The sequence below is a fragment of the Equus quagga genome, chromosome 20 (genome assembly GCF_021613505.1).
Source record: "Equus quagga isolate Etosha38 chromosome 20, UCLA_HA_Equagga_1.0, whole genome shotgun sequence".
NCBI classification, from domain to species: domain Eukaryota; kingdom Metazoa; phylum Chordata; class Mammalia; order Perissodactyla; family Equidae; genus Equus; species Equus quagga.
The window spans coordinates 1,861,224-1,876,755 of NC_060286.1; the positions used below are offsets into that span (position 1 = coordinate 1,861,224).

Sequence of the window (15,532 nt, forward strand, 5' to 3'; positions counted from 1 at the left end):
TCTGAAAACTATGTAAGTATCGGTGATTTGTATCCATTCAATAGATACCTATGAAACACACACCATGTAGAACAGTCTATAATAGAGACAGGATGGACCTTCAATTGATGTTTAATAAATAGTGATAAACTATATTCACTAAAAGAATCTTCAATTTGATTTCTAAGGAAGTACATAGCCCCTCTAACTTCTGGTTTTTCCTTTGAGAGCGAGGGTTCAGCATTTGAAATAATACTTCTGCTGCTATAAACAAGTCATTTTAGAATTGGACCAAGTTTTAGAAATTTTTATAATCTCGTCATACTCCCCCTCCCCTAATCCTATATTGCCAAGTGATTCCTGTTTATTTTGCCTCTCAGTTTTTCCAGATAAAGTAAACTGCTGACTCTGTGTGGCTCACACAAATGCCACAATTGAGCCAGGCAGGTAACAGTAACTCCAAAGGGGAGAGGAGGCGAACAAAAAATGAAAAGCCAGAAGTCCTTTCATGTTAACATTTTATTTAAACCAGTACAAGCACCATGCTTAACAGAAGACTGTCCAAAATAAACATGCAATATGAATACAGCAGACTGAAACCACAGCTTAAGAAGCTGTGCCAGTTGTTGATTTTGTTAAATGATGACAGGGAACTGTTAAAATTCATGAGACCAGATCATTAATGTTTCAAGCCTCCTGAATGAGCTTATATTGGACCATCTAAATCAGTGGGAACTGCCCTGACATGTTAGTGATCTCCAACAACATTCAAGCAATATGTATGAATGCACTATATTCCAAAAAGCAAGAAAACACAGTTTCCATCACAACCTTAATGTAGTTGTTTTAAACATTACAAGAACATGATCACTGATTTGAAATGCCAAATGGCATAACAGAAAACAAATATCTCAAGACTATTCAACTTGGGACCATGGTGTTAAAGTGGCCTTGAGGATTTACATTCTTTCAGAAATACAAAATAAGATTTGTCCAGAAATGTTTGAGACACTTCTTCACATAAGTTGTAAAGGCTCAAATTCCGTAGATTCCAGTATTATCAGCATAGTAAACAAATAGGGAAAGCAATCATACTGAGAACATTTGAATTGATAGAATACGAGTTACTCTCTACTTCCACCAAATATCAGCATTTAAACTCTTCTGAAAATATCTATTCATCACTAGTCCACATTATGGATTAATGACACTGCTCAGGTTTGAAAGTAGTCCAAACATCTTTTTAAGTATGCCTTCCTTACTATCTATATGGGTGGAGAATAATGACAGCCAAATTTAATTTGGCAATAAACTCCTCTAACTGGAAATTTTTAGGTTAAACTGTCACACCAGGATACAATTTATGGCTATGTTTGACTCCTGAAAATAGGAGATAAAAAGGGAGAGAAAAGTACTGACAAATATTTTGCTACAAAAATTATTTACTAATGACAATAAAAAATTTAGCAACACCCTCTTAAACAAGAGCATGTTTAACTGCACTAGGCATTTAGTAAACTTTTTAGAAATAGACAATTTGAACATTGATTTCAGAAGTCAATTCAACAAAAACAGTCATTCAACCAACTTTTTTCTTCACATAACTGCTTCAACACCAGAACAAAGTGAATACTATTAAAAACTCTGAGATTTTGGAATTCCAGCACAGTGACCTGAGCACAGTTTTCCTCATGTTATTTACGTTGCCACCAAAATGGTACTAAAAACATGCTGTGATTACTAGTTGGTTCTATTTTGAGAACATTAGATGCTATAGAAAACTTATGCAAGACCAACAATTTCAAAACTAATGCTGACTTAGATCACGAAGGAGGTTCCCAGGAAAAAAGCTGCTGCCAAAAAGGAAAGATTAAGATTTAAGGCTGAATAGGAATGGTTGTACCAGAAAGATATGGAAGGTAAAAATTGGAATCATGAAATCTGGAGTTATCATCTGAGAGAAGGCAGAAACAGAGATCAAATAGGAAATGTACCTGTCTCACCAAATGCACAATTTCATTAGAAGGTAATTTTATATAAAAGTCCGAGAGCCATCTAGAGCATGGGGTTTGTACATCTCCCTACAGGACAGAGGGAGTAAAAAACGTTCTGATCCCTTAACCTCAATCTATTGTCTTGCAAAACAGACGTTACTGAGAAGGCGCAGACAAGCTCAAAAAAGCATGGTGTATCACAGCCCTGTGCCCGTTAGAGAACAGGGAAACTAAGAGTTTCGTATATGGAGGTCAATATTATCTGACATTATGGAGGACTTTCAGATTAAAAAAAAGAACATAAAATGAGTAAGACAAAAGAAGGAAGGAACCTCTTTAAAAAACACATTCTCGCAGCACTAGTTTCTCTTATTGCTGCGAACCAGGTAAAACAAAATCTCATTTCCTTCATTCAAAAACATTAAAAAAACTCTCCATTCATTTAGATCACATCTGCATTTCTGCAGAAAGTGTGTCATTCTTCACTATCAAAATAGCTGTTTAATTCTTCAACTTCCTGGGTGAAGCATTTTCTCTCTCTGGAAATTAGAATAAAGGCTCCTTCCCATTCACTAACCAAAACAAACACCCACTCTAGCACTTACGCATCTCCAACTAACTTCCTATTCCTTCCTGTTTTCTAGATTAGTGAAGCCAAACAGTGTTGAGAACAGAAGTTGCTCTATTCAATGCCGCAAAAATTCCAACCATTTTTACCTTTTCTTTAAAGTTGGCACAAAAATCTCAAAAAAATGCAAAGAACATATGAATGCCAAGATAAAAGATGCCTTTGCTTGTTTTGAAATGACTAAGATATTCTTAATATAAGAATTCACTCACCAAATCTGGTTAGTCTTTAAAGTCTCAAGACATTTTGTCAAATTAATGTTAAACAGTTAGTTATATGCTTTAAAGTACACTATATATTAGACTCCTTGCTTTATGCCAAGGATGCCATCATGTAATAAGACAGGTATCCAGTTTAGAATATCTTCTGAAATTTAGGATATAAGATGCCATTTCTATTGTGTTAATGTTATTAGCTATGGCCAAGGTTTTAAGATAAGTAATTTTTCCTACAGTACAAAACTAATCACAAACATACCCAAAATTATAACTCTCGACTGCCATATATTCACCAATGCAAGCAGATAGTTGGAATCTTAAAAATATGAAGCTGGTTTTATTACAAATTTCAGATATACACATTAGAAAATGGTTTTATTTGGACCCTTTACAAAAGTGTTAATGTCACCAAATCTGGAATACTGGCAGTGTAGTCTTAAACTAACTTTAAAGCTAACAAATCAAAGGCACAGTATTAACACATTTAAAATAATTAGTGTTCACAGGACAACATTAAGAGGTGCTTTATAAATAAAGTTATTAACCTAGATTCAAAACTATCTAGAGATGACACACCAGGAATGAAGCCCTTGATTAGTTACAACCCATCCATTTCTAAGACTAAGATGCTACTTTCCATAAGAAGAAAACCTAATAGTCATAACTTTATTATAAAATCTAACTCCCAGACCTTAAGAACGAACAACTGATGAACAGTTTCTGGACGTGATCAAAAAGATACAGGAAACCAAAGAAGGCAAGGAATTGATGAGAAACGTGGTTGTAATGCAGGTTACACTACAGTAAATTATTATTCCTGGCTCAAAATTGGGTCACTCAAGTCTTTTACCCAAATTAATTTCAAAGATTTGACAAGTGAGAATATGCTATTTTCATATATAAACTGCTAATATCCAATATTTGTCAAAAGGAGGCAACTTGTCTATCACAATCTAACACCCACTTTCCAATGGTGTCTGTAAATAGTAACAAATTCTGAACCGTAAGTTATAGAAATTAGTCACAAGAGTGCAAAAGTCCCTGGAGAGAAGCAGTCCACCTAACAAATACAAATATAAGGAAACACTTTACAAAGTTTCATTACTATGAAGATGATTTCCTCTTTGTTCAAACTTTGAACAAATGGAGAATTTTTCTTTACTGCAGGAAATAAACTGTAAGTAACAGTGCATTTTTAGGCATAAATAAGTATTTATGTCTGGTTCCAGTACAGTCAGGTTAATACATAAATACTTTAGAAACACAGAAGTTCACATTAGTGGAAAAATCCAAGTTTCTCACGTAACCATTCTTCAGTTAGGTCTTCGGTATTTCTTATCTCAAATACCTTAAGAAAAAAACTTAGGTCATACTGATACTCCCAAAAAAAAAAAAATCAAACAAATTATACATTTGTGTATTAAACACCAAATTCTCCCTCCTTTCATATTGTCATGACTTATCTGTGTAAATCAGATATACCTTTTGGGAGGGAGTTTACTTTTTTTAAATGTTAAGTACTCAGTTTCCAAAGTTTAGCAATCAAGAAGGCATTAAATCTATAAATCTACAAATATGCTAAAAAGACCAGTTCTGTAAATCCTACCCACTAAAAGAGACACCCCAAATATACATAACTAAAATCAATCTAGTTAGTTAGGAACTGGAAGAACATATAGCGGTCCTCCATAGTTGGAGGAATTATCACCTGTCGATTGTTTTGATTAGGATGGACTCAGAGGTCCACAGCCACACATCTCTCCAGCCACAATATGCACACACACAGGCCCACAAAGCATAAGGGCTACAGAGAGAAAATGTAATACGATAGCAAGGATGGGACTGGAGACCAGATGTGCATTTGAATCCTCGCTCTGCCATTTACTAGTAGGCAACCCTGGGCATGGCACTCATCCTCTGAACCTCAGTTTCCCCACCTATAGAAGAAGAATGCCACCATCAACCTCACAGGGTTGTGATGAGGATTCAACTGGATTATTTGTAAAAGTTAATTGTAAATTGTAAAGCCTTAATTCCAGCACTTCAGAGTGCGCCCAGGAGTAGAACAGACATGAGGCTGTGAACAGAATTCATTCTTAACCACTCAAACCCTCAGAGCAACTCCAGGGTGTACCTATGGTACAAACGAGAAAAAGTCGTGTCTACAAGTTGGTGGTGTCACTGACAATCATATGGGCTAAAGAAAAAGCAGGGGGCAATTAAAGACCTCCTCTGGGTTGATAATTAAGCATCTAAGGGGAAAACACCAATGCTGTCCTTAAAATAAAACCTTAAAGGAAATATTATTTAATATCACTTCAGTAATGTAAAATTCTATTTCAAAACCTTAAATTTATGTTCTTTTTCACTTCAAACTAATATGTGGATATTAAGTAAAGTTTGAGAGCAAGTACCCCTCCTACCTTTAACCTCCAAAAATGCCATAAAATGGGGACATGTTAAATCTTAAAGCAAGGGTCTCACATAAAACAGAATGTTCTAGTGTATAAAGTTAATACTAATAAGTATTCTTAACAACTTAATTTTAGATAACTGGAAAAATACAGTTAACTGCATAATATGGAATTCCTGCACAGACTCTGGCTCCCTTAGCCTGTGGTAAAGGGCTCAGAGAAGCTTCAATGGTGACTTTTATTTATTAGAAATCACATTATGGAAGATGAAGAACTCTCAATAGATTAAATAGTTACAATGCTTTTCTAAAGCTACTTACATTCTTAATGTGATTTCTTCTAATCAAAGTAATGCCCATTCAAAAAACACACTTTTGGTTAAAGACTTCTATCATTCCATTTCCAACTAATGAAAAGCTTTGACTAATTTACTGCTCTGTTCCAAATAACTCTCACCTGCATAAAAAACACTTAAATCTTCATATTATTTTAGTTATTGCTCTATATACTAAGGGAAAATACCGTCTCAACAAGCAGGTCAAATGTAAATACTACCTTGGTTAGTTCAGCTGTTTGCACTAGCTTATTCTTACTCCCAGCATACATCATCTGTTGTTCAGGCTTACATCCTGGAAAAGAGAGATTAGTGTAAAAATGAGACTTAGATTTTGAAAAAGCTATGGGCTTGTACTATTTTAAAAAATGACACATTTAGGATTTCCAATGCTATCGAGTTTACAAAAACTTCAGTCAATGTGTGTGGGCTGTATTTTGAGTCTTATATTACATACTGTCTGCACAAAGAGATACAGCTAAGTTTCAAACAAATGAGTCTTAGGTCAGCAAAGATAAACGAAGCTAGACCTCTGCAGATCTTGACTTTTACAGCCTTGCAAACACTTAAAAACTTTTCAGTGTTATCTTAATTCTGACATTAAATATCAAAATCAATTTTATGGATGCCTAACACATGTAAGGTTTTGAGATGGTGGCCAGTGGGGCAGGGAGATCCGCCTTGAAAAAAACTTACAGTCTGCTTACATGTTAAGTTAAAAACATACTGCAGTATATTTTGTGTTAAGTAAATGATACGAACAATAAAATTTAGAGAAGAGTTCAGTGAGTAGAGACTTTACTGTGGGCTCAAACAGTGGTGGTAATAGGAGTTCTGATGACAAATATCTTAAATACCAATAAGCCACTTTCATATCCAATGTATGCTACTCTGGGACAATTCTCAACATTACAGGCATATCATTAGTAATTACTATTTTAAAGATAAACACAAATATAAAATGATTATACACAAAGTTCACATTCTTATAAACAAAATTAAAATATAGCAGAAAATGTACTTTTGCTATTTTAAAATGTCATTACATTTCAAATTTCTTAAAATGTGTGTTTGATCTGACCTAACAATTACACTTTTGGGGATTTACCCTAAGAACGTAAGCCAATTCTGAGATGGTGCTTCATAGAAACTTATTTCTAGGGATGTGTTCAGCTGTGCATGCATGTGCACACAGGCCTCGAGTGAAGTTTATTCAACACTTTTCATCTTAAAACAAGTATAAAATTTGTCTAGTATAAAAATGGCTTAATTAAATTAGTTTAGAACCAAATTTGCACTATTTAAAGAAGTTCACTTACCAACAGGACTGGAGAAAATAAAGCACAGAGGATATGAAACTCTTCCATCATCATGTTGATATTTATAACTATACACAATGAAGGTTTTTCTCAAGTTAAAGAAACTAAAATTACTCCTCTATTTGAGACAAGTACTTACCAATAAAGTTCTGAAAGAAAATACACACCTGGGAGTTAGTGAGTGGTAAATTTCTAACCTACCCATTTAGGTCACACCTTCATTATTCATTATCTTTCCACAAATTTATAAATGGGCCCCAAAGATAAGTTACAAAATCATATTATCTCACAAAAATAAATTTATTAAAAGTAGGGATTTAATATGGATTTTTTCTTTCTCAATTTTTATTATAAATAAATAAAAGGAATGTTTTAAAAAGGAAATAATTCATCCCACTAATATATCAACTTTCATTTTTCTTAGTCCAATATGTGCATACCTATTTTAACTTGGTTGTGATCATGGTGTAGAAAAAATTTTTATAAAATATGTCTTTTAAAAGTTGAACAAAGGAAATTCATAAATAAAATTCTGACCACTAAAGAAAACAAATCTTTTTTATTTTTGGTGACGAAGATTGTCCCTGAGCTAACATCTGTGTCCACCTTCCTCTATTTTGTATGCGGGATGCCACCACAGTGTGGCCTGATGAGCGGTGCACAAGTCTGCGCCCAGGATCCGAACCAGCGAGCCCTGGGAAGTGGAGCACGCGAACCCAACCACTATGCCACGAGGCCGGCCCCTAAATCTTTTTAAAGCACTAAGAAAAGGATATCGAGGCTGTCGTTCAGGTAGTTCATCTTTAAGTTCATCTGGTGAAATGCCCTGGCACCATAAAGAAAAACAACTTTTAACACATTTTCTTCTTCATAAATCCTGAAAAGAGACACTGAGCACCCATTCTAGTGACAGGCCTAAACTCATAACCACACATCGCAAGATAAAATTTTATTTTACTAAATTGTACATAAGCTGAGGTTACTAAACCTTCAACCCAATGAAAGCCCACTCCGGCCCACTCAGGTTAGTTCCATTTATTAACTAAACATGGGGCTGACAGCCACAGTAGTCTCTGCTCACGTTCCAAGTGTCAAGAACACTAAGTGAGAAAAGCCAACACCTCGGAGGAAACAACGTCTGATTTAGGGGAAAAAAGTTAATTTCTTTTCACTCTAAATTAGTAACTAGTAATTTGTAACTAGTAATTAGTAACTTGTCTAATAGACAAACTAAATACTTAGGTTATAGGGTTTTAGTTTTTAATTACTGGCCAAGCAATTTAGAAGCAAGTTACAAAGTCAACTCAGTTTTTACTGGACACATAACCCTACCTTCTACGACTTATTATACTGGATTTAATTAATTATTTAAAGAAGGTGATTCAATTAGCAAGACAGTGCATCACACGATAATTAGCACATGCTTTTCATGCATAATGAGCAGCTATTGAAAGATTTAGAACTCATTTTAGAAGTCCATGTAACTAATATAGCATCTTGGGCAATAATAATTGCTTAACTATAAAGCCGTATTTAGTTGATCAAACAAACCTCAAGCTCTTCATCCAGTACCACCAGGCGTTTATCCTTATCAATCTTCACTAAAATAAAAACATAATCTGAGTAAACTGTGATTGTAATATGACTCTGATCTACCCAACCCACAGTTTCAGCTCTTCTTATGGCATCTAAAATTAAACCATCAGAAACACAAGCATCAAACTCATTCGCAGTTTTAGTTGACAGTCTATTAGCTAGCTGTGCTTTTCAAGCAGTCAGCATTTAAAAGCTTTTACCCACAATTCCAGGCACCTAATGTGCTATTTAGAACTCTATGTCAACTCCTTACATTTACTGTGTACATGAAGAACTTTGTAACTCAAATGCAACTTCCTAGATAATAAGAGAAGTCTGAAAGGGTGACTGTGATTGAGACTGGTCTATACACAATGGTTAGAACTGCAAGGGAAAAGTGCGCCAGGGGTCAGGACACAACAACCGCCAGAGTCCCAGTTTCTCCAGAGCCAGGATTTCATGGGATTATTTTGAGAAAGTGAATTACCAAATAGCAGTGATATCTATATTCAAATATACGTAACATAACCCAAAGCCAAATCGAAATATGTTTAGATAATCTAGGCCTCTATTCTTTTCCATTACTCTGAAAAGTTGGTCATTTTTGATTTTGCACTAACTTCATAGTAAATTCTCTGATTCACCTTTTGTGACAAAATGGCACTAACACACACTTTCACTTTTAAGAACTGTATGCCTACGCTGGAGTCTTTATTTGTAATAGAACCAGAATTCACAAGTTGTCACCATCTCATTAATTCACACCTGCCACATGCATCTCTGTTAAGCATAGTCTATAGAGTTTGACATTTTCACCCCCTCACCCTTCCTTCATCTTCCTAAATCACTACCCACATATTACCTATCACCTACAAATATAAAAGAAATCTGCATAACATCAGATACAACTCACAGTGGAAGAAGCAACAAGCAAACCATTCTTTCCACTGTCAGAAGTAACACTTAAAAAGTACCCTCCATGAAACTAGAGTTCAAGTCTAGAGTTGAAATAAGACCCCAAATCATTTGAACACAGTGCTGAACTTTTACCATTTTAGGTGTAGGCAAAAGCTTCTGTTGTAGGATGAATGGCCAGACTATTTTTAGTCCCCTTAGAAGTTAAAGGATGGAGCTGGATGGGTCACTACCAACGACCAAGAAGACGGTCTTTTCCAGAGCTGTGAGGGCAGCTGAGAGAAGGACTATCAGGGAGGTGGGACACTCTACGTGCATCCTCTGATATTACTTGTTACTTATTTTTAAGTGATCTAAAGAAGGGGTTAAAAGAGGAGGAGCAAATTACTTCTAAACGTTCTAACATTTATTCAATATAACTGTAAGATAAAAACAAACTAAGACCACGTAACTGAGCCAATCATTTAGCTTACTTATAATGGCAGCATTGTTCGTTTCTTTGCGAAAACGAAACTTTCTCAGCTTTTCCACTAAATCTTCAGCGACATCACAAACCACCAAAGACTCACTCTAGAAAAGAAAATTTAAAAATCACATATAAAATGCCATGACTTCAATATATATACAAATTATAAAACCTAATACCTTCAGAAAGGTACACTGACATCTATAAATGTCACAGTTACATGCGAGCATTAACATGAAACACATGCACACTTAAAGAGCTTTTAAATCTACCAACCATTATATCTACACTGTTTAATGATACACATTTGTTCATCTTATATGTAGGGTATACCTTCTCTTTGGCTAATAAATATTTCAAAGAAGGAGACACATAAAACGTGCAGTTTCATGAGAACTGGAGAGAAAGGGAAGATATAGGAACAGTCAAGGATCACTGTCTATTAGAAAGCATATTTTTACACAATGTAGGAAGAACAGAAGAATTATCGAATTATATTCAGAACTAATAAGACCTTGGTTCATTTTTGGGTCTCATAACTATGGAAAACAGTACAAATTGGGCCAGCCTGGTGGCACAGCAGTTAAGTGCACACATTCAGCTTCGGCGGCCTTGGGTCTGCCAGTTCAGATCACCAGTGCAGACGTGGCACCACTTGTCAAGGCATGCTGTGGTAGGTGTCCCACATATAAACTAGAGGAAGATGGGCACAGATGAGAGCTCAGGGCCAGTCTTCCTCAGCAAAAAGAGGAGGGTTGGCGGCAGATATTAGCTCAGGGCTAATCGTCCTCAAAAACAAAAACAAAAATTAAATAAATAAATAAAAACTATATAGTTTAAAAAAAAAGTACAAATAAATGAAAGTATGAAAAACAAACTAAAGAATTAAGAGCACTAACATTTTATATCTTAATTAAATGATTACGGGGATTAAAAAAAGGAGCTATCAAGAATTATGAAGACAAAACCAGATAAAACAATTATAAAAACTAAAAGAATCTTTTACAAATTATGAAAAAATATTAGAGACTCGTCCCCAGAAATCTGGCAAGGAAATGATCAAAGGCACTCTTTTTTTCCAGTGGTGCAAATGTATTACTGATTGCAAGCAAGAGGATGGAAATCTCTTTTGCTTATTTTTTTAATGTGTAAAACTTTAAACACAGACAAATGTAGAGAATAGTACAGTAAAACCCCATCACTCAGCATCACCTATTATCAACACATAGCCAATCTTACTTCATCCAACACCCTCAATACTGCCCCATGGACTGTCACACAACAAGGGCCAGAAATCATTTCAACTGAAAATATTTTAGTATGTATCGTTAAAATGACAGTATGTGCCATTAAAAATATAGGGACAATAACATCTCACCTAAAAAAACTAACAATTCCAGTCTCAAATATTCAAACAGAGCTCAAACTTCCCTCACCGTTTTATTTCATTCATTTATTTTTACCGTTGGTTTGACTGAGTCAGCTTCCAAGCATGGTACACATCCTTTGGTCTCTTCATATATATGTTTCCCTCTCCTTTTCAAGAAAATTAGAACAGTTCTGAGACCAATGCTAACAAATATGTTTCATTATAACCCAAAAGGATTAAGGCTTCCAGTCTTATGTTAAAATAAAAATTTAATAAAAGACTGCTTTTTTGACCCTGTGTTGGGTTAATGAGAGCATGTATTAAAGTAGGAAACAGCCATCAATTTTAAATTGTCCTTTAAATTCAGAACACTAGTAATATTTAAGGTGCGAGATACCATAGGATATGCTATTATACAAATAGGAAGTACATCTCACCAATAGGTTCTATCCAAAAAATAAGCCTCCTATAGGAGTCCAGCACATCCATCCTTTTAGTTTTCTTTAAAGAAAGACATGCTAAGTCATATGGAGCTTCCTGAAGCTAGAATTCAACCTTAGTCCATTTTTTTCTATCTTTCAAAAAAGACAGAAGTTAGAAAACTAGAATTTCCATTGTGTCTTTGAAGAAAGGTATAACATATTAGTGAAACTAATAAATATTTTAGATTTCTTTTTAGGCCAAGACCTATCATGAAAGTCTTATCTCACAGCTCTGAGTATCACAGCTGAGTATCGTGCAATCCTGACATACTAAGAATCAGAAACTAAGTGAAAAATATGATTTAATTTATACAGCTCTTTTTTTGCATTTTCACCCCTCCCAATACCATAATAAAGCCAAAAATTCCTCCCTACAAGAAAAGGGACTCAGGCTCAGCCAACTCTATAATTGCATACAGTTAGTAGAAACATTTAAGAATGAGTACCCTGAAAACAACTCTATAAGCTAAATGTTAAGACACAGAGTTAAGTGGAGAGTTGAGCTCAAGTGTTCATTTACTGGTATGTCCATACCATGAACATTTAATGAGCCTCAGCACCATGCTAAGTGCTAAAGATACAATCAGATAAAATAAACAAATACAGCCCTGCCCTCAAGGAGCTTATAGAGAACAGACCTACATCAAAAGGATTAGGCAAAAAGAAAATGTACACTTGTACCTGTGGTAAGAGCTAGGAAGGAGAGACACAAGATACTGTAAGAACTTACGACTAGTGAAGCACGGCATGGTCACAGGAGGCATCCCTGGAAAAGGCATCTTAAGGCACCAAAATTACCTGTGCAAAGATCCTTTGACTAAAGTGAGCACAGCACATCCAAGATAATGAAAGGGTAGTGTGACTCAAGCACAGAGAATAAGCAGGAACATGGTACAACAGGGGGATGGCAGGGGCCGGACCACATAGGGCCCGGTGGGTCATATTAAGTATTTTAATCTCTAGCCTATGAGCAAAAGAAAGCCACTAAAGTGTTTTAAACAGGGTGCTCATGAGAAACATCATCAGATTTACATGCTAGAAACAGGCGGAGAATTAGGATTAACAGAACAAGACTAGTTAACTGGCAAGACTAGTCCAAGTGAGATATGCAAAGTAGCTTAGACAGGTTGATGAGGATAAGCAGAAACAGGTGAATACCGCTAGCAATAGTTAACATGTACTAAACACTATGAGAGAAACACTGTGCTATGTCCTTTTCACGGATTACCCTTCAGCCTCAAACAATCCCATAAGATGGATACTATTATCCCTATTTTGCAAGAAACTAAGGCTTAGAGAAGTTAGTATCCTGCCCGAATTTATGCAACTTGTGGAGCCAAGATTCAAACTAGGCAGCCTGACCTCGAGCCCACTCTCTTAATCACTACAAAGGAGCTGGCAACAGATTGGATACTGGGAGAGGGGTAGGTGGGTTAGGAAAAAGGGTTACCAAGATGACTCCTAGGCTTTTCATCTGTGTAACAGACTAAACAGTGTTGACTTTCACTAAATTAAGGAACACTGAGGAAGACTAGCTTTGAGAGGAAAGAGCATGAGTTCTATTTTGTACAAACTGAGGTGGCTTAAGCCACCCAAGTGGAGAAAAGCTTCCCAGGGGATGTTAACTAAGTGGTGGAAATACAGACCTGAAGTGGATCTCAGAAGCAAGGTCGCTGATACAAATTCACACGTCATCTGCGTACAGATAGGTGGGAATTGAAGCTATGAGTGCAAGAAAGGATGGAGGGGAAAATATAGAATGGAAAACGAAGGATTAGGATGGAGTTTAGGACTCCTACGTACGATGTCCAGGGAAGAAGAGTCTGCATAGGACACCGACGGACCAACGGGAGGAGGAGGGAAACCAAGGAGTTTGTACCTCAGAAGCCAAGGAGAAAGCATGAGGAAAGAGAATGCTCCAAAAAGCAGAGTGGTCCACACCCCGAAATGCAGCGGAAAGGTCAGGACAGATGAGAACTGAAGAGAGTCGCTTGGATTTAGTGACCATGACAAGCTCTATTCGATGGATGTAGGTTGACAAACGAGTAGGAGATCAAAAATAAGACAGGGTAGGGTGGGACTTGTGTTTTGCTTCTAATTAAGGAAAACCAGCGTATTTAAAAACCCTATGGGAAAAATCTAGCAGATCCTTCTTGGGGAATTGATTTAATTCTCCACTTTATTTTTGAGCGTGGGGGTCCAACCCATAAGACAACGGAAGCTAAAGCCCCCAGACCAAGCAAAACTAATGCTTTTGACCGTCACCTTAAGGCCAGGCGCCAAGCCAAAGCCTTGGGTCAAAAGGTTTCCAACTGCCGTAACTCGAACAAAGCAAGGATGAGGAGAAATCCTTAGCGCCAGGCGGGGAAGGAGGAGACAGAAGCTAAGGCCAGGACGAGAGCGCGGAGTCTGAATTCGCGCCCTCCCCGCAGGGGCCACCAGGCGGAAAGCGCTGGGCGCTTGGGGCCCGGCCGCGGCCCTGGCAGAGAACGCGGCGTCCGGGGCAGCCCTCCGTTCGCCAGAGCAGCGGCCCCCCCGACCCTTCGCTCCGGAGCTGGAACCTCCACCCAGAAGGCCCGGCGAGGACACGCACCCCCGCAGGCCGCAGCCTGGTCCAGGGCCCCTGCGCGGTAGACCCCGGGCCGCCCGGAGGACGCTGCCCGCTGGCGGGGCAGCGGCCGGGGGCAGAGGCCGAATCTGGCTGTGGGCACCGACCGGCAGCCGGAGCGGAAGCGGCCGCCGACCCACCCCGGGCGCCGCCGCCACCGGCCGGCTCCGGCAGACAGGAAAGCCTGGCGGGCTAGCCCAGCCCTCTGGCCCCCGCCCTCCCCGACAGCTGCTCACCATTTTCCTTCCGGCCGTCGGCAGCCTCTCTCCTTCCCGCTGGCCCCTTTAAGAATGGCACCGCGGCGCCTCCCTTCCGGCCCGGCGCCTGGCAGAGCCGCCCCCGCCGCGCCCCGCGCCGCGGCGCCGGCACGTGACGGCGGACGGCGGGAGGCGCGGCTCAAACTTCGGCGGAACGCGAGCGCCTGCCTGCTCCCTCCAGGGTGTGCTCTGTCTGACCCGGAGCGGACAACTGTGGCAACGTGCACTTTTAAAATTCCAGCCAGCTCTTGCTTCCTTGTAACTTTCCTCAAGCTTGAGGAATTTCATGGGGACGTGATTTCATGGGGTAAATATGTGCGTTGGCCTCAAACCTAGACACCCCTGCCTTTCCCCCGACCCCCACCGCCTTCCAGGGCTTGGTTGATACGTTTCTTTTCCCGATGGTACTTGTTTACTGAAGTGCGGTTTATGTTCAGATGAATGCTCTCATGAGCCACTGCCTAATCGAGCATTATTAAGAAGCTTCGGTAGGAGGTGCAGATTTACTGGAACAAGTTTACTTTTGAATGTGGGGAGGAAAGTGGTTTGGAAGACGTAAAGAGTGAACTCTATAATTCATACAGGTGTCTTCAATAAAAGAAGCTGCCTAGGGCAGGATCTCACGGTGTTTACAGCTTATCCCCAACTGCTAGCATGTGTCTGGTCCACAATAGGTGCTCAGTTAGTATTTGCTGAATGAGTGAAAGAACCGAAGAAAAAGAAAATTCCAGATCTTGCTCCCGCTGCCATCCTTCTTCATTAGTATTAGACGGAATTATTAGCATTTTTAAAGTTTGTAGTTAAATGTAATGGATGGTTAGCATGTTAATAAATAACATTAAATTAGGGTCCAAATAATATAAACTAATTTGATAGAATACCTACGTTTTCTCATAAATTAAAAAAATAAAAGTATTAGCTATAAGAAATTCCACAGCTCAACTACATTCTCATAGTGATTTGCTCCCATAATA

The 15,532-nt window shown here is 38.1% G+C and overlaps 1 protein-coding gene across 2 annotated transcripts; it reads right to left on the minus strand.

Moving 5' to 3' along the window:
• Positions 1-483: 483 nt before the first annotated feature.
• GMFB (glia maturation factor beta) lies at positions 484-14,654 on the minus strand. 2 transcript variants are annotated; one of them, XM_046647495.1, is made up of 7 exons: positions 14,538-14,654; positions 9,850-9,946; positions 8,438-8,487; positions 7,663-7,712; positions 6,887-6,969; positions 5,789-5,862; positions 484-4,167 (listed from the first exon to the last, which is right to left on the minus strand). In XM_046647495.1, the coding sequence occupies exons 1-7, from the start codon at positions 14,538-14,540 to the stop codon at positions 4,096-4,098; spliced, it is 429 nt and encodes a 142-aa protein (XP_046503451.1). In that variant the 5' UTR covers positions 14,541-14,654; the 3' UTR covers positions 484-4,095. The 2 variants fall into 2 exon arrangements, with proteins under 2 accessions (XP_046503451.1, XP_046503450.1); XM_046647494.1 differs by having other exon boundaries at positions 6,887-6,972.
• Between the last annotated feature and the right edge of the window lie 878 nt (positions 14,655-15,532).